Source organism: Trichogramma pretiosum, unplaced genomic scaffold, assembly GCF_000599845.2.
Source record: "Trichogramma pretiosum strain Unisexual culture from Peru unplaced genomic scaffold, Tpre_2.0 scaffold12, whole genome shotgun sequence".
NCBI classification, from domain to species: Eukaryota; Metazoa; Arthropoda; class Insecta; order Hymenoptera; family Trichogrammatidae; genus Trichogramma; species Trichogramma pretiosum.
In genome coordinates this window covers 2321610-2348459 of record NW_019641690.1, presented here as the reverse complement: position 1 = coordinate 2348459, position 26850 = coordinate 2321610, and the positions used below count along the sequence as shown (strand labels likewise).

Below are 26850 nucleotides of genomic sequence, written 5' to 3'. Positions count from 1 at the left end.
CGGTTCGTACTCGAAGTATGTGTAACTGAAAACGTAATTGATCGATAGGCGCGCGGGCGCGCGCGTAAAAACTTGCATCAATGGTGTGCGGTTTAAAAAAGTTGGCGATGTAGGAAGCTTTTTGTGTGCGTTGAAAAACTTTGCGAAAAGTTATCGTGCATTATTCCGTCGCGTTGAAAAAAGTTGATTTTTCACGTTAGAACTCGGCGGAGCAAGCTTCATACATAATGCGATCGATGATGAGAGAGTTTCAGAATTATTAGCGTTAACTCAATCAGTTGGTCTGGATAAAATTAATCCCGAGGCGTGACTTTTGCAATGTACGGAAAATACTGTAATTTATTCATTGCACCAAAGCTCTTCCCTTCTTGCTGACGTCGTCGTCGTCGTCGTATTTTCAATCATCGTCTCAAATTGCGTAAAAAGCTCCGCACGCGAACACGCGCCGACCGGCTGATAGCCGCGTATGCTCCCAAGTCGCAAAGACAACAACGCGGACAGCTGGAAAATATATATTATCGATCGATTAAGACGCTAAGGATCACTCAAGGATCTCGTGCTACTTGATTTTTATGTACGAATCGAGTCTTTGTCTCTATACTCGATGCCAATGTCGTTCTCGTTTAGATTCGTTATAGACAAAGAGAAATGATTACGCGTTTTTTTTTTCATCTTCTGGAGCCCGGAACGGGATGTGTGTGCGCGGCCGTGAGAGACGACGATCGAGAGATTGTTATTTTATTTATATAACGACGCGCGACGATCAAGATCTATTCGTATTTATTATGTCACGTGTATAAGTAAAGGATAGCGAGCGCACGCGAGAAAAACTAATTCCTCGCAGACGGAGAAATCGTGTGAATTTTTGCGACTCGCAGACAATTAATTAAGATAATTCGAAAGCTTTTACGGCTCGATAATCGTATCGCAATTAGCGAATCGGTCGTAATTGAACCGCGCGCGTGTGTTAGCGTGTGAATCACAGTCGCGCGCGACGTGTTACACATACATTACATACGAACGAACGAACAAAAAAAAAAATTGCGTGGCATATCGGGGGTCACCGACACCGCGAACGTGTGTGTGTGTTTATTCTTCGCGCGATCTCGAAACGCGAATTTTCGAAGAATTAAAAATAACAAAAGCCCAACAAAAAGATATATCGTACGAACTCGCGCGCGCGCGATCAAGCGTGACGATCGAAATTCACGGATATAAAGCTGACCGACTTTACACGTTTACATACAAGACTCTTGCGCCCCCGTCCCCCAGCTGCATATTCTCCTGGAAATCGCAAAAAGTAGTTTAATGTTCTTTACGGTTTCGTGTTTGAATAAGGGAAAATGCCACGAAAAAAAAGGAAGATAAAAAGAACGACTCGCGCGGAGCACGCGACAAAGTCCTCGCTCCTGATTTCTCCGCAGCGGAGCTGTTATAATAAACAACGAATTTAAAAGTAATAAATCACGACTCGTTACGCGAACTCTCTGAATATTATAAATCGCGTGCACACAAATTCCTAAGATATTCTCTTTTATGTGTACTCTACATATATATGCGAGGATGTTTTAAGGTCGGCTCGGGTACGAGCTTATACGAGTAGCCGCGCGCGCGACGAATAATATGGAGAGAAAAAAAAGGAAGAGAAATTTTTGCGCGAAAAATCGTGTAGGTACATTATTGTATGTAAATGCCCGTTACAACTCGTTGACGAGAGGCATCATCTCGTTCCTAAATGTATACATGTGTATGTATGCGCGCCGTGACCGGCACTCTGCAGCACAGTACGAGAAAGAACAGATGCGCATTATTGTATACGAATAGATAATTACATTTATCGCGACACATATTACCTACACGCCCACACGTCGAATTTGCACATGTGCTCGGCTATTATTATCATCATTGCCGTATCTTGATTTGCGCGATTTCTCAAAGAATGAACCGTTGGACGCGCGTCTGGTATCTAATTTTCAATTTAATTATTGCCGTGCAACGTACCACTTTATTATTGTTATTATTGTTATTATTATTATTATTTTGTTTTTAATAGCCATTGTTAAATATACTCGAGAAAATCATAATTATTTATTCTAAATATATCTCCTACGGCTACGTATAATAACGAGAGGCGTTCGAATACGGCGCAACGTCATTTGTAATAGTGCGCGAACCCAGTTATACGCGGCATTCGTCACTAGGTCGTTAGCTCTCTCGACCGAATATTCCGCTCTCAGCTACGCCACTTTCATAATGCGACGATGTCTCGGTGCGGTGCATTCATCAAGTTGTACACGCTATATATATTTACAATTTTTTTGAAAATATAACGAAAATAGTCGAGAAAACAAAAGCCGAGCAATTTCAGCGAAGCTTTCAAAAGCGATCGAGCTTTTTCGACAATATGTATTCGCGACCATTAGTCGAAATCGGACAGGCGCAGGTGTATGCGTATAGAAAAGATCGAGTGTTGTGTATAGAGTGAAACGCGAGCACGGTCGAAACTAACGAGGTCTATCTGGCACGATACGCGAATTCTTTTATACGGCCGATCGCTCGTAAATATACTATACACACCGAGTTACGAATTTAGAGATGTGCAACGAAGCTCTACAGCACGTCGATTGCCGTAGTGCATCCAAAAACACCAACACACGTTTTATTTCGTGCACATGTGCTGCGCACCCACTCACACGTTTTTCCGTGAAATCCGACCGACGAAGAAAAATAGAGTAGCAGCAGCGGAGGCATGCATATATTATATATATGACGTTAAACGCGTACTTATATATACGCACGCGACGAGTTGCTGCTCTTCTACACCGCTGCCAAATGCTGTGACGTTTTTTTTTTGTCACTCTTTTCTCTCTTCTCTCACAGTCGCGCAGGCAAAAGTGCGTGACAAATTTTATGCCGCGACGCGCGACGACGAGAGCTTCGCCGCGTTTTGCATAAACGATGAGAGCTCGAGATTTTTGCCACGCGCGCTCTATACGTTGTGAGAGAGCGAGAAAGAGTGTCTTTCGTGGCGGTGGTGAATCACGCGCGTTTAGCACCGACGCGCGAGAACATAATACCTATCTGTGCTACTATACTACCGTTCCCGTGTTGAATAAAATTTCGTACAGCAAACTAACGCAGAGACTCTTTGACGCTTTTATTTTATAACGAGAGAAAAATGCGTACACGTATTTGTATGCGCGATGCGAGCAATGCGATCTCTCTCGGAAAATAACCGCGTTATCGCACGCGTAAACATTGACGTTCGTCTCTTCTTCGTTTTTTTTTTTCGAACTCCAATTTTGGCGTGTATGCGCGCGTGTACACAATATAATACATCGCCAAAAGCTAAGCTACGTAGCTCGCTCGCTTCGAAAACATCTCGAATTAGTCCTCTAACTCGTTCGAAAAACAAGAGCATAGCTCTCTCGGATTCGTCTGCTGTATACGATATATCTACGCTGCTGTTATTGCTTTTCTCTCTTTCAATATATGCACCTACCGTTGGCCTTTTCAATGCACTCGCATCGCTGAACGAGTGTACGGTCGCGTACGGGCTCGAGGCGGCTACGGATATCGGTATGGTTATCATGATGATGCTCTATCTGCTGCAGCTTTTATACAGATCGAATATATATACGAAGGTTGCGTTGCGTACGTCCTGCTAAAATTGCGAGTAATATACGCGCAGCTATATGCACTTCACCCACTGGCCAGGCACTTCACCGCACGAGCACTTTCACTGATAAATAATCGATAACGAAATTAACGGACTCAAACCGATCGATTAATTATAATAAAATCACGAACGGCAATGACGACGAGGAGCCGATAATGAGACCGTGAATCGTCAAAGTCATGATTTTTTTTAATGTACAGAGTTATATACAACAAAAAAAGTAACGCGCGTATACACAGTATATATTTGTATATAGATTATTGTGCGTTTGAGCTTGCTGCGTGGTCGAAGCCACGCGAGAGTCCGTCTGCAACTGGCAAGGGTGGTTGGCGCGATGCCTCGGCTGTCTCTCTCGCTTGAATAATATTGTGTACGCTGCACACGCACACGCACACACACACACACTCATCACGGCCTCGAGTGGGAGCCCGGTTGGCTTGCTTTTTTCTTCTTTTTTATGCGTGACGAGACGACCAACAGTCTGCTGAGATCGGTGCGGTGCATATGTATGTATTATGAGTAAAAGATATAGAGATACACGAGAGACACGAGTTAGTATAATAAACGATTTCGCGACCGATGTGCGCGCGGCCTTGCGGTACATCTTCTTTTTTCTCGGATAAATCGTTCGGCGACACAGTATAGAGCACAGCTATATTATATGATGTTGAATAACAGGGGATGCTAAGGATATGGCACACGAAAAACACAATAAGCGTTAAGGTCGCCCTTCAATCATTTTTTTTTTTTTTTTCGTTGTCCGAATTTCATTATCACCGTACTCGATGGCTTTTTATTTCAGCTTCGTGACGTCGTCGATGAGAATATTATACGTACGCATAATATACGCGACATGTTTTTTCACGCGCACACACACAATCGTAGCGACGACGAGATATATTCTAAATCGAATAAATTTTTTCACGTACGAATCCGAGGCGTATCATCCAAGGAATAACAACGTTGTATTACAATGTCGTACAAAATGCGCTACACTGCACACATACATGTACTAGGAAGCTCTCGCACATTACATAAGTTTAATCTCGAACGTTACCGAGTACGAGTACAAAATATTAAAAAAAAAAAATTACTTTTTATGCTTCGCGAGTCTTCACGTTTCTCTACTTCACAATGCTCGAAAAATAACAAAAAAAAAGAGCGGAGGTAGAGAAAGAGAGAGAGAAACGAAGAAGAGTCCCGATAATTATTCGAGAGTCGTACCAGCGCACGTATGTATAATACATTGTAAACGTGCTCTATTACTCTGCGTTCGAACACGCGTCGAGTGTGTGCGCACCGCCTGGCGCGAACAATCCGTCGTGCGCGTGCACACAGCGGCGAGGGTGAGAGCACATGTATATGTGGTAGAACAAAAAAAAATAAATAAAAAAAATCGTTGCATCGAGTGCTGTGCTGCGCTACTACATACTTTATGTGTTTCCAAAGTGTCATTCGACAATGAGGATCGACGGTTTATACGTGTGTTTCTGTCTGTGTCTGTCTGAATTGCTGCTACTACTGCATGTGAATGGGAAATGAGAGAGAGAGAAAGAGAGAGCGAGAGAAAAAAAAAGACCTCGAGGTTGAAAAAAAAGTGTTATGTGTCTTAGTAATTGATGAAAATTAAATGGAATGGCTTTCGCGCGACGCGTAGGTGCAAATTTCTCGTTACGTTCGTATACATATCCCTGCCGCGCGTGCACGCAAACAGCCGGGCTACATGATTGCTTTGACGCGGCCACACTAACGAAGTTTTCAAGGATGAAAGTTCAAAGATTCGATCGAATTTTCTTCGTTAATCCCGTATCGTTACACCGTGTGTGTGTGTTCCATTATCATATGGGGGTGTCGGGGGTTGGGGAATCGTCCCTGACCACAGACTGGCACGCGCATACGTAATTACCCGGCCATTATGGTGGTACACTAACGCGAGACTTGTTTTAACTTTTCAACCGTGTACAACACGTGCTGAAAATGCTATCCAATGACAAAATCAATATCCAATCGATGCGCGTACACACATAAACATACATACATAGACGCAGGCTTCGTTTTTCACCTTGAAGACACTACTGTTTGAGTGTTTGCTGAAGCAACTAACAAATTTTGCAGCGCGAACGTGATCGCACTGTGATTTACTTTTTTTCCACGAGCTCTAGTAATTCTCTAAGATGCATTAAAATTTTTTCTCATCGGGCTGCGGTATTTTATGAGCGTAATTAATTATTCATAAAATATCATGACGTTTCACGGGATCGTTAATTCTCGAAATATAAAGCCGATAACAGAATCGAATCTATGCTATCGATTCGAATTATTCTCCGGCCGCTAGCTATTTATAATACGCGGTGCCCATGGTCTTGTGCGCGATGATGCAGGTCGAAGCGCGCGCGCAATTTATATACGCGCGTTTGTGTGCAATGGAAAAGTTTTTGACGAATGGCTGTTGTTATTTTTACCATGCATCAAACGTCACACAAATTTGCCTTCCGATATTTCCATTCGATTCGATCGGTAATTGGCGTTTAATTAGCGGTTATTCAATTTTATAACGCTATATATATATTGTGATCGAAAGAAAATATAACATTTGTTGTTTTTTTATCATCGAGAACAATATCGTTGAAATTTCAGTATAGTATCAGAGTTTTCACCGTCGAGTGCCCCACCGGCTCTTGGTCGTCGTGTTTTTACGATACGTTTTCAATGAAAAACACGAATATCATGCGACGATTTATGACTTTTATTCATGCCACTCGGAGTGGAGAAAAAAAAAAGAGTTAAAACCTTGTCGAGCTCGCAGCTTATGTACGCATTAATGCCATGAAAATGTCGACTTTCAAAGTTTGAACTTACTTGATTTCAAAGATAAAATACCGCTATCTCGAGAGAGGCTTTAGCGATGTACAGGTAGGACGACAATGGCCGACGAATATCCGAAACTTTTTAATTTTAATTTCAGTCCTCTTTCTTAATGCACCCTCGCTCGAACCGTGTGCGCGCGTATTATCCGCGAAAATAATAACGAGTATAATAATTTCCGTCGTCGACGTGGCACAGGAAACTCTTACAAGAGCCCCCAGACACACACATACACACAAGACGTCTCTTTTCTCTTTAGAAAAATTTCTCACGTTTTGTACTCACTCGCGCGGCCCGTAGACCTTCGCAAAACGCCAGAGAGAAAATATTATTATATATATTTGAAACAAAAACGTGCGCTACTAAATGCACCGCTCGTACTTACGCGTATACTCGCGTCACACGGCCTAGGTGCGCGCGAGACTCTTGGCAAATTTTCGCTGCACCGAGTGACATTATATTCGGACAAATGATTTTTCGCTGAAGAAAAGAGGCGCATACATGTAGGTGCGCGCGGTACACACACGAATTGCTTCGAGTCATGACGTTGGCCTCATCGTCATTGACTAGTCCTACCTTATTATTGCATAATTTTTTCGTCAGATTAGATTGATATGTTGTGACGTTGGGTCGGTGTTTAATGTACGATTTGGTGTATGAATTTAGCCGTCCGTCTCGAAATGTCAAATGTCAGGTATTATGGCCCCCGACTGATCTGTACTTTGTGAACAATATATACGATTTTCTGATTTTGCATTTTTCGACAAGAACATTAAATAAATCATTTCAATATCGATCGAAGATCGCGACAAAAACTCTATCATCGACGAGGAGAACTAATGTAAATCAGAAAAAAAGTAATTGATTCTTGATTTTTGTAAATATGTTCGCGCGCGCGGCATACAATTATTCGCGATCACCTGTCGATGCAGCAGCACCAGCAGCAGCAGGCTAAAATTATAATTATATCTTCGCGTTCAACAGCGCGTCGCCGAGAGCGAAGATCATCGTGACATTAACAAATTGATTGAAAGTTGTTCAGCCGCGCGCAGGAGCCGCAACAAAAAGTCTATTATTTAAAGCACGTCATAGAGAGAAGGAGAGCTGCGCTGTGCTCGCCGCGCGGGCTGTGTATGTCCCGCTTACGTCTATTTGCGGGAGGATGAAAAGTGAAAAAAAATGATGAGGAAGAAAAAATAGCAAAAAAAAGAAGCGAGAATGGCTGGCTCATTGCATAATGGATATTGCATAAAAAAACATATATAAAAGCCAGTTTTTACCGTTTGAAAAAAAATTGACAATTTTTCAAGTCTCTCTCTTTCGCTCTCCCGCGCGCGCGCAACTCTTCGTGTCGGCAGAGAAAAAACTTTAAATGGCACGCAAAGTGCGGATGAGCTTTTCCTATCGATGACAAAGCACACGATGATTCGAAAGACGACACGCGAAGATGAGCATTCGTACAAATTGGATTGAGGAAAAGAAATTAAGTAATTAGAAAGTATTCGGATTGGCTTGGTCATTCGTTTAATTTATATTTTAGCGAGTTTTTCTTAATGAAAATTCGGCATAATTTTTTAATTAGTAAAATTGGTTTCATTTCTTAAAAAAAATAGTCATTTTTAGTAATATTTCTGCCTAATTTTTTTCATCATTATTTTATTTAACCATCCGAAGTAGAAGAGGGCTTACGTCATAAGAGATGTTTTTCTTCCTTTAAATTTATGCCGATTACTAAATTTCAATTTTATTATGCTTCCTTGTGTGTTATCGACGTCTATATTTAAAAGGACAAAATGAAAAAGACCAACAGCCGTCAAATGGTTGTTGTAGTCTTAACACGATTGCGCTAAGATGAATTGGGACAAAAAAAAAGGTAAGAGAGACAACGACGACTCGAGAGACAACGTTTCTCTCTCTAGCCTGGCTCGTGTCAAAACACACACACACACATACAGAGACACACAACTTGAAAAACTCACCTCGCGATTTTCGCAAGGCACAACTAGTTTTACAACTCCCGGCTCCGTGGCTGCCGCTGGCGACGATACCGCTTCTTCAATAATATAATAATATAAAATGCGTCCGTGTGTGTGCACGGATCAGGAAAAATTTTTCTTCCTCCGCGGTATATAGCTGCAGCGGCGATATCTTTGCTGGATTTTTTTCTGTTCTTGGCTTTTTTTTTATTGTGCACGAATTCAAGGTTGCGCCGCGCACACAGCACTGGCACCAACGACAGTTTTATGTCACGTTTCCAACGCTCGCGAGCGCGCGCGCACGGACACACACATGCACTGCTTCTCTTCTTCTTTTTTTTTGTCGTTCGACACTTTTTTTTTATAACGTTGCTACATAAAAATGTGGGATGAATCTTCGCGCGCGCACAAATTTCTCCGAGATCGGGAATTTCACGAGGTAAATAAATAGTGTATCACTGGGACTAGGTCACAACTGCTGCCGCTGCAAAAAAAAAGAAAGAATCGGCACTGCACGTTTGACTTGGAAATAAGCCTATATTTATTGCCCCCGTCAATCGCGCCCGAGTTAGAGCGATATCTACATACGTATTTTTGGCGAGAAATACTTTTGTTTAATTTATTCTTTATCAAGAGTTGTAACGTATACTTGCAATAAAAAAAAAAAAAAATATGCAAGCGCGCCGCGAGAAGATGAGTCAACAATATCGGAAAATTGAGCGAAGAAATGTTTTATTATTTTTCAGCGCGCTCCTCGCGATCCGTCTTCGTTTCGTTATTACGTTTACGAGTCCGCGCATGAATGCTCAACGCGACTCGATATCTTCGGCATATATTCCTTTTTTGTCGTTGTTCATAATGTATACTCTCGACTCGGACCGAGCGCAGCCAAGACTAAATTACATTAAAAATGCATAACAATCGCTCGTTAAATAATTTTTCGCGTTTTAATAGAAGCTTGCATGTATGCTACGATACGAGGCTCCGAGGCTCGATGAGAGCTTTGAGTACGTCAGACACACATACACACACAGACACGAGCGAACAATTGCCAAAGAGAGCTGCAGATCTGCAACAGTAGCAGGCACGTAAATATAAAATAATGCTATACGTGCTCGAGTAGCGATCAACAAACTCGCGTCGCGCTCTCTACTACGGCTCGTGAGGCAAGTCTATCTCGCAATCGATTTTCAGTGGCAACACGACGATTGTCATCCGATCTTAAGGTCAAATCAGTCAACGACGCGCCGTGTGTGTGTGTGTAGTATGTAGTGTGTGCGGATTTTACGCTCGCAAAAATACGTATGACAACCTCTTTACTCGCTTTACAAATGGGTTACCGACATAATCTCCGCTGCCAAAATCTCCGCGACACAATCTCCGCGACAAAATCTCCGGAGACCAAATCTCCGGAGACAAAATCTCCGCAAGACAAAATCTCCGGAGACAAAATCTCCGGAGACAAAATCCCGCGGGAGAAAAATGCGCACTATCACGCATCCTAAACACACTATCACGCATCCTAAACACACTATCACGCACCCAAACACACTATCACGCATCCAAACACACTATCACGCATCCCAAAACACTACCACGCATCCCAAACACACTATCACGCATCCTAAACACACTATCACGCATCCCAAACACACTATCTCGCATCCAAACACACTATTACGCACCCAACCACACTATCACGCACCTAAGCACACTATCACTAATAATAAATAATAATATAAAATTAAATTCGGCGGAGATTTAGTCGCCCGGAGATTTTGTCCCGGAGATTTAGTCGCGGAGATTGTGTCGCCGGAGATTTTGTCTCCGGAGATTTTGTCCCGCTCCCTTTACAAATACGCACTGTGCGAATCCTCACCATTTCACCCCCGCACACCGATGCGTACGATAAAATTTGCCTCGATTCTCGTTTGTTTTTTCTATTTTTTATTTGTTTCTTCTTCGCGTCGCACCCACTGCTGCTACTTTATGTCTGCAGGCTATAAACCGCACTGCATCGTGCACCGTACTGTGTTCTTCACGTAACCAGAGTCGGTGAGAGAGAGAGAGAGAGAGAGAGATGCACGAAAATCTGTCCGCTGACCGCTGCTACAGCAGTAGCACACGCACACGCAGATACGAACCGACGCGCGGCCAACTAAACAAATATCGACGACTCGTGAACCGAGGACACGTCTCTCGAGAGCAGCAGCAGCAGCAGTAGCATCGGTGGCTACTGCCGCCACGCACTATTAATAAGCGACGCTCGACCCGATACCTATATAGGTGCACTACGGAGCAGCTCGCATTATAATATATATCTATCTTCTAAACTCTTTTGCATCGGTTTCTTTCTCTTATTCTCTCTCTATATGACACACACACACACGATCGAGTATAGTGCCGCGCGCGCGCGCCTATATACGAGAGCGCAGTCAACAATGCGCGTGCATCGTGCAGCGCACCGCTGTGTATACTACTCTACGACACTATAACTGCTGGGTGGTGTCGTGCAGTGTCCGCGTCGTATCTGAAACTTTTGCAGCGCACGGTGAAACGGTGTTTGTGTGCACATCGGTGTGTGTCTGCACATTAGCCGCAAGAGGCCCCCGATGCCGATTATGCTTAATGAAGTGTGCGCGCCGCGCAAGTATAATAACGAGCGGGAAAGAGAAGGAAGAAGAACGAACGAACGAACGAAGGTGTCGTCGTTGTCAGTCTTTCTCGCCTCTGGCACGTCGGGCACGAATGTATGTATGCAGATATATAATTGCCCCGATGCGCGCGCTCGCTCGGTCTAACTCGTTCGCGCTTTGCAGAGATATACGTGTGTGTGTGTGAGTGGCAGTCAGCACCTGCGATGCGCTTATGACAGCGCTTAACACACACACACACACTCGCGGGACTTTGTATATTATACATGTTCGCGCGCTCGCGTTCGCGGTAATGCACAGCAATTTGAAATTCGCGCAAGACGTGAGGTGTGTGGAGGATAGTTTAACGCGGTTTTCGAAGTTCCACGCGGCACCTAGACTCGGTGCGAGTAAACAGGACCGCGGCGTGAGACGCACACTGACATAACTATTATTATTATTGTACGTGCACCGGGAGTTGCGAGGAAATTAACGATGCTCGAATGTATGAGCTAAAAGACAGCTGGAAGATGCGGTAGCGCTCATCGTCGTTGCCGCGTTTTCGTTGCTTTAATTTTTTGCGCACTCTCGCGTGAATAAATTACGCGCGCGAACGCTTAGCGCTTAGGTATGCACGATTGTAATAATGTATAAAAGCTGCTGAGTAGCGAGAGAGCGAGATAGCGCGTATATCTTTTCGGTAACTGTAACTCGAGAGATGAGAATGCTACATTATGCAAAACGAGAATGATTACGCGAGCCCGAATAAAATGTGTGTATTATCTCCAGGGAGAGGTTGGAATATTTCGTCTTCTCTGCCTTATGCAGAGATGATATTATATACATTGTTGTTTTCGCGTGAGGATAAGTATATCTGTATATACGGGCGGGCGCTGATGCAGCATCATCATCGTCGATGTCGTCGTCGTCGTCGTTGTCGGCCCGAAAGATGTAGCTCTGCACGCGCATGCATTTCCGGGGGAGCTTTCGACCGCCTTTTGTATATTTGATTTCGTTCATTTTCTTCTCATTATTTATATATAGCTTTTCGGTATATATGCACACGTCTTCTGCATCGAGCGTACATTTCGGCATGAAGAATTCTATTAATATTATCTCTCTCTCTTATTTCGTATATGGAAGTTATTGAATCTGCCGCGCGCACGCGACTATTTTGCCGACCGCGAAAAGGTTTATTAATAAACTGTTTCGGTAGTTTCGTCAAAAAGTCGACGAAAGCAGATGCAATGTATGCGAGTGCGTGCACGTGATCTCTCGCAGTTGCGCGAGCTATTCGAAATAAGGGCAATATTATGCGAGAAAATTTTTCCTTATTTTCCTGTCGTCAGCGGCACTAAAAACCTATACGACGATTTTTTTGCAATTCCGCATACAAACAATTATCGGATCGTTAATACGACTCTCAGCATCCGGAAGCGTGTATCTTGCATGTCTCATCTGCCTGGGTTTCGAACTTGGGAAAAAAAAACATTTTTTTTTTGCTTCGTTCTCGTACGTTACTGCGCAGTTATTAAAGCAAGTGTAATTACTAATGATTATGATGTTTTGATCTGTTGAGTGCTCGTATATCATTGTCAATTGTGCAATGCCGTTGTACAGTATATTTTTTTTCTACAACCGGAGCGGCAAAAGCTCTCATCTCGATAGATCACATTGTATGCGTTAGAAAAAAGAAAAATTAAAACGTTTTTACTATGCCAAAACTAACGTATAATACCCGAATGTTAATTAGCTTTTAGCGGCTACGTGTCAAACGGATATAAGGCCTATTCACCTTCTTTATTTTTAATTATATGGCGATTTGCATTCGCACGAGTGTGTGTGTGTGTGTGACTGACGTTCTCGTGACTATTGGACATGAGCCTAAAATTTCATTACTCCAAATGTTTCATCGTCACGCTCTCGGCGCGTATGTAAGCGCATTAAATTCATCCCCTTTTATAATGAAAAACAAACCCCACACACGTGTCGCAGTTAAGCGACACACAAACACACATTAATGCGTACACGCGAACTCGGCGCGTCCAAGAATCATCGCAAACAACAGACGCGCTCGATGTGTTTACAGAATTAAGTGTAATTGTTGTTGTTGTGTGCGACGTTCGGAGGATAAAAAGTTTCGGTGCGCGAGATTTACGAGACGCGTGCGACGAGAGTCTCGAGCTCTCGCGCGCGCCATTTGTTACCGAAAGCCACCGCGACGGAGTATTATAAGTAGGGAGAACTGTACTGCGGGGAGCATAAATTTTCGGCGGCGTTTTAATGTTTGCGGCTATTCGACGTACACACACACACATACTTTCGTGGGGAGCTATTGCATTTTGATACGCGCGGAAAATGTACGTACACAAGCGGAAAAACTTTGTGTTACCGTCGCGACGAGTTTATTATTCAAAACAAACTTTCTTTCTCTTTTTTCCTTGAAATCGATCCTCGCAGTCGCGTATACAAACTGATAAAATAGTTCTGAGGACCACTCGAACTTGAATCGTGCGATAATTATTTAATTAGTCATGTAATCCCTGGTAGAAAATTAAGCATTTAAAATGCTCAGATGAGCAGAAACTAGTCAGTACAACTGGTCAGTTTTAGCTCATAAATTAGCCGTTAAAATGGTCAGAAACTGGCCATTGAAAATGATCAAGGCAAAATCGAATATTTAGGTTAACTGTAGTAAACATAAACAAAGAGTGTTATACCACGTTTAAGACACTTTTATGTCACGTGCATAAGATAGAAAGATAAGGGAATTGCTAAAATAAGAAACGATGTTGAAAATAATGGGAAGACACGTACTTCCTAACTTCCCTAAATGTTCAAAAACATTTTTAAAAACGTCAACAAATATTGAAATAATTTTAAACATCCTTATTCCTGACGATTCTGATAGCAAATTCACGTACATATGACTTGCTTCTCCTTTCAAATCAAGTAAATCAATAAATATTTCATTAATGAGATAAATCGGCGTTCTAACGGAATTTTAACAAAGAACAAATACTACACAGCGTATACAATTTTTCGTTTGCGATACACCAGCTAGGAATAGTGGTTCAAGTTTCATTCGATGCATGTGAACGTTTTCAAGTTGACTTGACTGATAATTCTTATTGATTATACTAAACGTTTAATCGACTATGTCGTGAACATTTGCCGAATGTTTACAAAAAAGTTTAACCGAGGTTAGGTAGGGTGTAAATATAGTGCCGACGAGCGGTCAGCTGACGACCGCGCACGGACTTGAGCAGTTCTTAACCATTTTAAATGACTCAAAACCCTATCAAAATTAAGCAGTTTCTGACCAGTTTGAGCGCCAATATCATGTCGTTTTTAGCAAGGTTTATGGCGAAGTTGGGCAGTAACTGACTTATAAACTGACCAGTTCGATTTTACTTGAGCATTAACTGGTCAGTAAATGCTGATGATTTCTACCAGGGATTTGAAAGTATTTTTGCTATATTTTTATATTTCTATATCTTAATTAATCATGAAACTTTGCTTTTTCTCTTATGGGTTCCTAAATTTTAGGAACGCGACATCTAGCGCCAACTCGGGTATTATTTGATGTTTTACTCGCTTAGGACGAGATTTGTTGATGATAAATAAAGATTTATAAAAATTTCTAGCGTAGATTTCGATTTTGAAAAAAGTGTTAAATTTGAAGTTTAAATTTGTCATAATTCACAAAATTATCAATAAAACTTTTTGATTCATGCGACATTTCCTAGCTGGTACCAATTGTTGGTAAAATTATGCAATAATTCGAATTAAATGAGCTCGAATTATGTGATTTTCACTGTACATATTTTATTTACGCGAGATGTCGTACTCGTGAACCGAATTACCGTGGCAAATTTATACGAGCTTAATTATCCCGTACGATCATTTTTCTTTCCATTTTATATACATAAACGCGCGACTGGCCTCGCGCATCGAAGCCTTTATTACCAGCCATCCGCGCATAATATAATGTATATTGGGGCCGGCAGTCCTAAAACGAATAATAATGGCAAATCGATGGCGCGGGGTCGCTGTTGCCGTCGCGGAGAAAAATTCAAAGCTCATTTGTCCCGTTTCGTACTGTAATTTTATCGCTCTCTCTCTTACTCGATTCATGCACCGATAGCCATAATTCATATATATATGGCATCCGAAAAAAAAATCGCCGACGAGGGGAGGACCGTTTGACCTCAAGGTTGTCTGGGTATTATTCTGGCCGCGAGGGTTATACAATTTTCAGCCGTAAGCATTTCGAAACTAGACGAGCTTTAACGAGCGGCAACGGAAAGTTTACCTCGAGCGTAAATATTTACCCTTTTCAAATGCGCGCCCGGCGCGAGTCCGAAATGTGTTACACACGCGCGGACGAGCCGCGCGTAAGAACAGAAAAGAAAGAAAATTACGCACCGATCGCGCCCGCGGCTCGTTGTTTATCTTGGCCGCGAGTGAAAGTTTTAAGACGATCGATATCCTTCGCGGATACGCGATGATCGGTCGCTGCAATCAAAAGCTCGGCCGCGAGCGAGCTCAAAAATTTTCCACCCCCGCACGTATCGAGACGATGATTATAATTCTTCTATCTCGCAACATTTGCATCGTGCAAGCTCGCGTATAGTAGGAATATAAACCTCGAGCTTTATGTGCGCACGACTTCGGTGCATTAGGTTTTAAAGCTACACATGCTCTATACCGTTGCTCACTGACTCAGTTTATTACATACGTATGTGCTCGCGTGCATATACGTGTAAGCGATACAGGTACATCTCGCGCAGCTCTAGCGAGAAAATTACGCATTTTCACGCGCAGCCAGTGTGCGCTGCACGTGTTTCTATTTTTGGCCCTCGTGCTTTTAAAAGCCAAGCCAAAGCTCGCTCGCTCGTTCTTTCTTTCTCTCGTTCGCTGATACCGACTGACGCGCGGCATCATCATCATCATCATCATCGTCATCGTAGTCATCATTCGCTCAGCTCGTGTTTCATCCCTCCGCGCGCCGCGGTTTTCATAAATGCGTACGCGCACGTACGTATAATAATGTGCGCGAATAAAGAGCGAGTGATTTTATGAATTAGACAACGCGCGGAATCGAGCGCTACTATGACGTCGACGGGCGCGGGCTTTGTCTCGACGAGACAATGAAATTATACCCGGCCCACACCGCACATTGGGAAATATAGATAAAGGAGAGATTATGAAAACCGAAAAAGAAAATTCGTCATTGTCGCGCGACGAGCTTTCGGAGATAGGGGAGAAAGAGCTAGCGAGCTTGCGGACGATGTGCACCGCGCGCTGCTGATCGGTTTTTGAATCTCGCGGTCTCTGCGTGTGACGGTAGCGCATACATTACGACCTCGTCGCAAGATCAAGTTCATTGAATAGATTTATAACGTCGCATGCACGCGCATCTTTTTTTCTCTCTTTCCATAGTCTTTTCAATCGCATAAACAAATTATACGTATGTGTGTGTGCATCTTGCACAAATCGCTCAAGTTCATTGCTTACGCAACCGACCATCAGCCGTTGGTTTATTTTTCAGGAAACTTCTTTCATCTCGTCAAACAATCAAACGTTCATATCGCCGACGACGACGACTCGTGCATTTTCTCGTTTGATTTGCCATTTTTCTCTTCCGTTGAGCCACGCACGTGCGTGCGGGCGGCGATGATCGTTAAAGTTAAAGCTTATGGAAGCCATTTGGAGTTAAAGGAGAGAATAATTTTTACGACTTACCGCCTCGGCATCTTTGGCCCTGAAGAGATGATAATAGTAGAGGCCCTCGTTGCCTTTGATCATGTAGAGGAAGGTGCCGCCCTTGGGGTCCTGACTGGCGGGCGGCGCGACTTGAGGCTTGAGGCAGGCGCGCAACGAATGTCTAAACAGCGGCTGCTCCTTGTTCGTCACGTAGGCCGATACGTCGCCCGACGCCACCAACACGTTCACCTACAAAGAGCAGAAGGGGGCCAAGTAAAAAAGAGGTTTCTTAAATGCCGCGAGTTGAAAAAGCTCACGAGGAGCGCAGTTGTGTGTGTGTGTGCTTTCGAGTTTTTCCATGCTACGCGCGCCCTACACAACAGCTCGAGCGATGCCCGACCCCCGTTACGCTACTACTGTAAGCGTTAATTAAGTTGCTTCACAAAGGAAGAAGGGGTTTTTGTGTTTTTTTTGTGAAAGCATCGGAGCCGGAAAAGAGCTCGCTCTTAAAAAGCTTTGGGAATGAATAAAAAAAAGGTTTTTTGTTCGTAACACGCTAATGTCGATTCGTTTAAATACGAGAACAGCGTCAGGTATAGTATTTTTTGGTGAGCGATGGAAGTGTAATCGGATTTCTCGTATGCGCAGCGGTAATGCAATCTCAATGGCGATGTACGTATAGTACGTGTGCGCGAACTGCTATAAATGTATACAGGATAGTCCGTAAACTTCCGCGCCGCTGTTTATTATTAGACGATGGTTGCGCTGGCTGCACCACCACCGCACAAACGCCTTCATGACTTTGCACTTATAATGAGCTATCGTGTCAAAACAATGAAAGACGTGCGCGCGAACACCCGCTCCGACACAACATACCACTACCACTACTGCGGCTACTATATAACCCCACGCCCCGCGTGCATATTATGCGATATAAGCGCCGCTCGTGGAAAATGCAATTTCTCAAAACTCGGGCGCATGTATATGCCTATACGTTGGCGTTGAATATGACGCGTCCCCTTTATTTTAGTTTATCTTTTTTTTCCTGTTGTACTACTTCCCCTTTTCATTTCTCTCGCTCAAAATACATTGGACACGACGAAAAATTTTCCTCCAGGGGCGAAGTATGAAACTTCTTTTTTTTTTCCTATCCGATAAAAAGCGCGACAAAATTTGCCGGATGTTGTCGACGAGGACGAGCAACAGCAGCAGCAGCAGTACTGTACTGCACACCGGCGACGAGGAAAAAAAAAATTTCAACTTTTCCGAGTCCGAAATAATTCACGAGCCGAGTTTTTTTCTTCTTCTTTTTACTGCTATGATACAACTCTTGCTGCTGCTGCTACATGTACAGTATACACTTACACGCGCACGTTTATAAGATCTATAACTCGAGAGAGCTACTTTAAGGTTTGACGTCAACCAATATCGCCTCGGCATGCATATATACAGCGTAACGTATATATGTAATGTACGTATACGCGAAGTCTTTTTTTCTCTATATGCACGGCATGCGTATAAAAAAGTTTTTGCATCGTTCATGTACTATGTAATATCAATTCCGGACTAATAAAAATTTCACGAGCTTAATGCGATCGTCCTCTTACCCGGTTCTCTCTATAATATACTTTTGATAAACTCGGAAGTGAATGAAAAAAAATTTATATCATAATCTTAATGCGTAACTAAAATTTTCATGCGGTAATAATAGAGAGAGAAAGAAAAAAGTAATCGCGTCTCTTAAGTACAATTGCCTACACATCTAATTTGCATGAGCCCGATTTCACATCATGTGCGGTATCTGTGTGGCGATGCAGCAGCAGCAGCATCAGCCACGACACAAACGATAAAAAGTAAACTAGGCTTTCACGTGCATTTAGATGCAAGAAGCGATTCGTAATTCATCTTTGCTGCTGCATGTAGTCTCGCGACCGAGACGCGACCCTCCGCCTCGGTATTATTATACGTATATACGTTTATACTCTTGCCGCATACGGCATAAAGATATCAAAACTGAGCGGGTCGCACCGCGCGGCGCTCGTTTATAAACTATATAATACTCGTTTGCTGCTGCATACGCCAGAGACTCGTTGTATATGTATTGCAGCATACATGCAGGCGCACGAGCGAGCTCCGAGTCTTGAAAAGCTGTCTCGCTTAAATAAGCCGCGCGCTCTGCGCAGAGCTATATATACAACTGCTACTACTACTGTGCTCCGTTGCTGCTGCACTTGCGTAATAAATATTTTTCAATCTTTTTCCGAATAATTGAAAAAGCGTTCGCGTTGAGACACAACGCGGTCGTGCACGGGGCTCGGCGCTTCTAATCTTTTTTTTTCCTACCTCTTTTACTTTACTTTAGCGGTACAATTAGCGAGACGACGACAACGACGACGGCGGTGTTTTTTACTTTTTTTGCCATTAATGATTTTTCTTTCTCTCTTTCTTTCGAAGTAGCGAAAGATTACAAAAGTTATACTTTGTATTGACATATAGTTTGCTACATCGAGAAACGCGTGCGCGGTAGTATAGTATAGTTGTTATTACTCCATTATAAACTCGGGGGAAAAGGCTTATCTAATCTGTACACAATAATCCATATCGACGCGCTGCGTGTAACGGCTCCTAAGTGAATTTCTAATCGCCAAAGCCCCTTGACAGGCCATTATTATTTCTTATTAATTGATTGCGTGAAACGGCACGCGTAGTCGTACAAGAAATTTAAATGACTTCGCTATTTTTCTTTTCTTTTTAAATGGCAAAAAACAATCGACGTGGTCAATCACGATAAAATCAGTATCGTTATTTTCGCGTTTGAAAAAAATGTACGTAACATCAACGAGAATGTACTTGACTCTAATTTTCCGCTCGGATTCTCGTCGTTCGAATACGTCAACGCCTACGAACAATTGGAGTAAAATCATAACATAAAGGTGAGTACGGCGTTGCTCCTCGCGTGTTACGAAGAAGAAATTTATAGTGATATAATTCGAGCTTTTGATTTTTGTTCTTTTTTTTTTTTTATTGCTTTACGTCGTACATATATCGTACTACTGGACGCACTCACCTTCTGCGGCACGTTTTTCTTCTTGATCTCGCTGATGATCCAGGGTATCATGGGAGCGGCGCAGCGCCGGTCCATGGCCGTGCAGCCGCAGTATTCGAGCGGCATGTGCTTCATCTTGGCAGCCAAAAGAAGACGCTTGGGCGGCGGGGATCCGAGCGCAGAAGAAAAAAGTGCCTCGTCTTCTTCTGCTGCAAAACTGCTGTCTTGTATCTATCTATCTCTCTCTCTCTTCTTCGCTCCTCTCGCAAAACACACACACGCACGCACACGGACGTGCGTGTGTTCTCAGTCTTCTCTCTATGCTCCGCTGCTTCTTCTTCTTCGTCTTCTGCCGCCCTTATCTTTCGCGAAATCCATGTGCTGCCGTCGCTGCCGCTACTCACTCCTACCGCCTATTATATGTATAAGCTATACGTGCGGAAGATAGAAAGAGAGAGGTGAGGTGAGGTGAGGGGGAGGCGGGCGGGCGGGGAGAGAGAGAATTCGCCCTTTTGTACCAAGTCACATCGTGGATGCCAACAACCCCTCGCTTCTCGGTGGTGATGGTGATGGTGGTGGTGGTGCTGTGCCACTGTCGCTCTCTTCTGGCAGTGTGGGTTTTTTGTACGTATGTACTTTCCTTTTTTTTTACTGGCTTGTACTACTAGTATGCGCTATTATGCTTTTTCTATCTCTCTGGTGGTACGTCCCGTTTTACTCTGTCGAGAAAGAAAGAGAAAAATCGTTACATATATAGGTATGTTGGTGCAAGCTCGTGTATTTTTTTTCATCTATATAGGTCTACGCCTACTATGTATGTATATGTGTGTGTGTGTGTGTGTGTGTGTGTGTGTGTGTGTGTGTGTGTGTGTGTGTATTTACAAAGTGCATGGCTTCTTTTGCTTTACGGGTTTGCGAGCATTTCGCGCACAGTGAGCCTACATACATATGTATGTATTGCTGCGCATGGTCTAGAGAGAAAGAGAGAGACGCAACGCAGAGAAAGAGTTAAGTAAGTGTCGCGTGAGTGGAAGATGAACGGATTTTCTCTCTCTCTTTCCCTTCTTTTTGCTGCTACTGCTGCTTTACTATTCAACCGTGCACGGCGCGCCGCCCGATGCAGTTGTTTTTGAAGTTTCGCGTTCGCGCACAGACATACATACACACACAGTAGATAGACTCTTTCTCTCTTGCAGTTGAAAGCTGGTTAAGAGCTAGAGCGCGCGAGTTTTGCGCTTGGCTTGTTTTTCGGGGTAAAAGCGAGCTTGCGCGCAAGCGGCACTATAGAGCGGCCGAGTAATGCGATCGTAAAGCGTTTAAAAAACTGATTTTAACGATTTGATAATATAAAAAGTATCAAAAAAATAAAATAGATTTCGAGCAATTCTTTAAGTACGCTCGACTTATTTCAAGGCAAATATAAACATCGTGTGTTTATAACGCTGGTAAAGAGTAGGCTCCGCACACACATACAGTTACGAGCGTATAAAAGAAAAAGAGAGTGAAGAGATTTTATACACGTGCGCGAGGTACGCAAGCTTTCTATCATTCTATTTTTTGGTAAAAACCGCAATTGCGCGTGGGTGGCCCTCTACATATTCGCGAATGAATGACTTTTACGTATCTCTCCATCTTTTCAAGTAGACGAGAACGCGCGTGTATAATACATGTACGCATACACGAGAAGAGATAGAGAGCGAGAAAAAAAGTACGTGGGAGGAGTACGACAATCGATATAATACACTGCGCTACACGGCACACTCGAAAAAAACTAATTCCGGTGCTGCTGCAGTGTGTGTGTGTGTGTGTGTGTGTGTGTTTTCTTTATGCCAGCAGCCCCATTTTATGCGATGTAGTAAAAAGTCTGGAAAATTGGAAGTCATTCGTTCGGAGGGAAGATTTCTTATTTTTCACCCCGCGCCGATCTCATGTATAGTGAATGTAGTACGAATACACGCGACATTCGTACAAATGTATCGATTAAAAAAGTTGTGCCGGAAAGTGCGAAGCAATAATATTAAGTGCGCTCCTCCTCCGATACGCGCGACGCGCGAAGAAACGAGCTATATACAGAGCAATACATTTTTTGAATTACTTCCTAATTGATATTCCGGGTACAATTGTTACCCCCCGCACACACAAACACACGTACAGTCGCACGAACGCGCGTACAAAAGGCACTTCAGTTTTTTAGCACGACCACGTTATATAGCGTATAGCAGCCAGGCACCTTCTACTCATTATTATTACGTAAGAAGGACTGTAAATCAGAGATAAGGCGGAGGGAGAGGGAAAAAGTTACTTTACTCTCTTTTGCACGCGGCGCGCGAGCGAGGGTTAATGAACGCGCGCACCTATGCATATATAACGCTTCAAGCTGGCTTTAAAAAAAAAACAGCATAAGGAAAACGTGTGCACGCGCTTTTTTGCATAATATCGTATGATCGTTATAGGGATATTCAGTGGAGCCCTTTATTTTTTATGATACAGAGTCAACGTTCACCGCTGCTGCTGGGTCGTATATAAGTGATTCATTACCCAATTGGATCCCCGAGATAAAGAAAAAATAATTTCAGTGAAAAAAAAGCGAGATAATTAAATGGGTACCGGCGGTGTGTACGCAATGTGCTATGGCATCGTAAAATTGATAAGACCGCGAGGAATCGAATTAAATTATTTTTTTGCGAGATAAAGAGATATTTTTAATTTTTTGCCCACTTTTTTCTCGTCGATACTCGTACGACAAAACTTTTACGTTGATTACACCTTTGTTCTTTTTACTCCGAAACAATAATACCATATACGTACGCGTAATGCCCTCAAACGGGAGCTTATCATTGGATTATGACCGCGCGAGTGAACGCGCGTACGAAAATCGAGAGATTTTTTTTTATCCAAGGAAGAGATTTTTTCAGCAGCTGCGTGGCACAATGCAGACCTACGCGTGCAGAAGTCGTGTATTACAGAGAAAAAATATATGTATAAAATACGGCAAATGATATTTGGAGCTCGAGAACTAGTTCACTTTGCCGCATATTAATATATAGCCATGCGCTCGTAAAAAAAAGAAGAAGAAACGAAAAAGAAAGGGTACAGCAAAAAATAGGAGTAGAGTAGAAAGAGAGAGGAAAAAGCTATATATGAAGAGCTATTAAACCGTCGTTCTCACCTGCATCAAAGGCCTACCGTAGTGTGTGTGTGTGTTATACGCGTGTGGGGTAGTATATTAGCCAAGCCGAAAAGTCGGCCAAACCAAAAGCGAAGATGCAACGGCGCAATATACAACACACACGTTTACGAAAACTTTGCGCCGCGAACTTTGGCCTCTTCGCACACAACTATCACACACACACGTGCACAGACACATACACGCTTACATCAAAGCACAAATTCGCGCGTATGTGTACGCGCCAACACGCGCTCGGCAGCAGCAGCAGCAGCAGCAGCAGCAGCAGCAGCAGCAGACACTGTACGATACCTAGGGCTTTTCTTTTTTCGGAGGGGTAGTAGATAGAGAAACGCACGAGAGTCACGCGATCGTCATCCAGTAAACGAACTTTTATACACACTTGCCAAAAGAATTACCAACAAATAATCCAAAATCGTTTGCGTGGGCGTGTGCCGAGAGACTCTCGATATCGAGAGAGAGGGGAAGATGATAATTCGGCGTTGCGTGCGTGTGTGCAGATAATAGTCGTAATCTAGTTTAGTCGAGGGAAAACATTACGTATACGATGCGAACGCGTAGAGGTATATAAGAGTATAAGAGAGATTGTCTCGCGTACGTTTGTACCGTACTATGTGTGCGCTGCGCGAAACGACGCGTGCAACATCTGCCTTATATTCTACGACAATTCATCGCTTGTGAAAGACCGAGAGCCACTGAAAGGGCTGCTGCTGCTGCCGATGCGCGAGGGAAGAGAGTAGAAACAGCAGCAGCAGCAGCCGCCGAAGCAACCCCCCCCCCCTTAAAGCCAAGAGAGAGCGAGAGAGTGAGCAAAAAAATCTACCCTCTCGCACGCGCGTGTCTTGTGCGCATCTGTATGTGTGTGCTTGTGTGTGTGTATATGTGCTGCTGCCGAGTCTAGGCGAAATGTCAATATACGGCCGCGCTTGCGCTACACTCGTCGCCGCTGCCGCCGCATTTTCCAACCCCCTTTGAAGCTGAGCGCGCGCGCGAGAGAGCAGCAGAGCAGCGTGTTGTATCTATCCGTAAAGGTTTCGAGATTGCCCAATATATGAAAAAAAAACGAAGATCTGGACCGAAGAGAGTTGCATCGAAATTACGTAATCGCGTAACCGAACGAGCACTTTTTTCTCATTTCGATACTCGCTTGTGCGTTAGTTAAAGGTACTCGCGTGTATTATAGGGGGTAAGTATGCAAGAGTAGCAGCAACTGTGCTGCGCTCTGCACTTCGCTACTATACCATACGTGTATACGGCGCGTAACGTACGATAGCAGACGAAATCGAGGTTGCCGCGCGCGCAAAAAAAAAAAACTGATCGATGTGCTGGAGCTTTGAACTACAATTGGAGCGATGTTTATCGCGGGGATACAAATAGCATGACTCGTCGTCTATTATAATATATCTATATTCTACATGCATAAATGTAAGACAAATCGATCAGAAAATACGACGATGCAATGAATTATTTCCTCTTTATTTGTTTTAATTTTTTTGTAAATATGTTCCAGCAGCAGCAGCCGTAGAGTTGCGTTTTGCTTACATCTCTCTGGCATATAGCATGGAACATACATACATACGAGCAACTCGACGCTCGGCTCGAGCAGTTGTTGTATTCGCGAGACTGCACGGAGGCTTGTCATTACGACACACACACACACACACATACACACTCACAGGCATTACGTGCAGCTGCACATATTTAACACACGCACAATAGGCTGGGTTCATTCCTGCGGATAATAACGCGTTTCGCGCCGCGCTCCTGAGACTGAAGCTCGCTTTATGCGTATGTAACACATACGAACGACACTATATGACGCTCGTGTACCGCGTGCAGTGTGCACTGCCAGTCATCGTTTATTAAATATATATCGTATACGCGATACATTATTAGCAATCGGAGATATCGTGTGTCGCGAGCTAGCGCGCGGAGGAGGATGCGTCATTATCCGAGTGCACATGTACCATGAATGAGTGCGTGCATACGAGATTATCTCTATGTGCTTAATGTGCTTGTGTGCGTGGGCGTGAGTGTGGTAAATTTTGAGAAACGACAGTCGTGCCTCTGTCTCGCTGGACAGCTATAAATGTAATACGACTGTTTTTTAACGCGAGTCCCAGAGCACTACTACTCGCTAATTCTCTTTATTGCTATAGGTTATGTGTCAGTGTGCGTGCGCGCGATAACACTTTTTCGTGCAAAAAAATAAGTTAACAACTCGATTCTATATAATGAGAGCTAAGAACTTGAAGTAAACGTTGATCCTATGCTCTATGGTATTGTCAAATAAGACCGCATCTACGACCTATACGTTACAATTCGCTTTTATATCGTTATTATCGCGTGCTCACGGCGATTTCGATTGTGTACTGCTAGCGCTTTGATACTTCTGTCCACATACAATAACGGCTCGGTTTTCGAATGCTGCTGCCGCTGCTGCGTTGCTCTCGATTAATGATAGATCGCTGTGCAATATGTTTCGTATTGTATCGTTGTTTAACGTCGCTATTGCTCTCGGCGCTGTACAATATCGCACGCTGCTCGATTATTATACGTTCGCAGCCGCGATGGCCAGCCGCACAGTCAGCCCGCAGAGCGACCGTTGCTCGCGGATAAAACAATTAAGATTACGAAATGTATCGAGCATTATATAGCGCACGCTTCGAGCCGATGCGATATTATGTGTGTAGCGTGTTTTATAATATACATTCTCGTACAGATATACTGGGGCACGGGGACTGCAGTCACTGACTTACATCGCTGCTCCGCTGCTGTGTCCGTGTATGCGCGAAACTCTTGTTGAGACACACGGCGTGCGCGAGATTTTCATGCAATGTTCAGGCTATATATTCGAAACGTCGAATTTAAAAAGCCCACGGCACTTTCGAAGTTGTCGTCGTCGTCGTCGTCGCTGACAAAAAGACACAACAACAACAACACAGACACTCATGTAAACACAAACACACGCGCGCGCACCGATACATGCACGCAAACAAACAACTTGCTTTAAAACACACACACATACACCATAATGACAGATGTATCTCGCGAGGAATGATGTGCGCGATGCTCTATACACTTTGCTACGATATTATGTGTACTGTGTGCGTGTAGCGCGTGTATGTACGCACACGCACACACAAGCAAGAGACGAACACCGAAAAAATAAAACGTTACGTTACGCGCGCGCGCACGCACGATGGAGACTGGCTTGATGCGAATCGTTCGCGGCTGTGGCCGAATAGTTGATATAGATTGTGTGTGTGTGTGTGTATAGGTATCGGTGGGCGCCGCCGCGTAAGAGTGTGCGAGTTTCGCCTTTATAGAAAAGGATTATTAGTGTGCGAAAGCGCTTGTGTGTGTGTGTGTGTGTGCGCACAGAGCGAGAGGTGATTGTATCCGCATTCGCTTCTGTAGAGTGGCAGGTCGCGACTTTTGCGATACGGGGAGAACGCGCTGTTTGGCGCGCCATCAACGACATCTGACGCCGAACGAGTCGACTCGAAAATCACGATCTGTCGACTGTCGATGTATCCGCGGCGGCGTGTATATATATATTATCAACGAACGATCAGCGCCCGCGAGTTATCATAATGAATTTGTTTCCCAATCGGAAATGGATAAAGTCGATATCCGACGCGAATGCGGATCAATGATAATTTTAAGAACGTTTTTAGAATTTTCATTATTGCAAAATAAAACTCTTAAAAATGAATTTTGTGTTATATCACCGCTATTTATAAGTAAAAACC

General features: G+C 43.5%; 1 protein-coding gene across 7 annotated transcripts in view; it reads right to left on the bottom strand.

The window, feature by feature from the left end:
• Positions 1–26285, bottom strand: part of LOC106655366 (TBC1 domain family member 1) — a 37957-nt gene extending 11672 nt beyond the window's left edge. Inside the window, exons 1-3 of one of the 7 annotated variants that reach the window (XM_023461858.1) lie at positions 25855–26285; positions 19930–20627; positions 16902–17111 (exon numbers count right to left, since the gene is read on the bottom strand). In XM_023461858.1, the coding sequence (XP_023317626.1) occupies positions 16902–17111; positions 19930–20043 (324 nt within the window). In that variant the 5' untranslated portion in view covers positions 20044–20627; positions 25855–26285. Of the gene's footprint in view, positions 1–3502; positions 4005–8523; positions 9005–10399; positions 10977–16901; positions 17112–19929; positions 20628–23077; positions 23780–25854 lie in introns of those variants that run through there. The other 6 variants (XM_014375724.2, XM_023461859.1, XM_023461860.1 and 3 more) reach the window with 6 other exon arrangements.
• Positions 26286–26850: the final 565 nt, after the last annotated feature.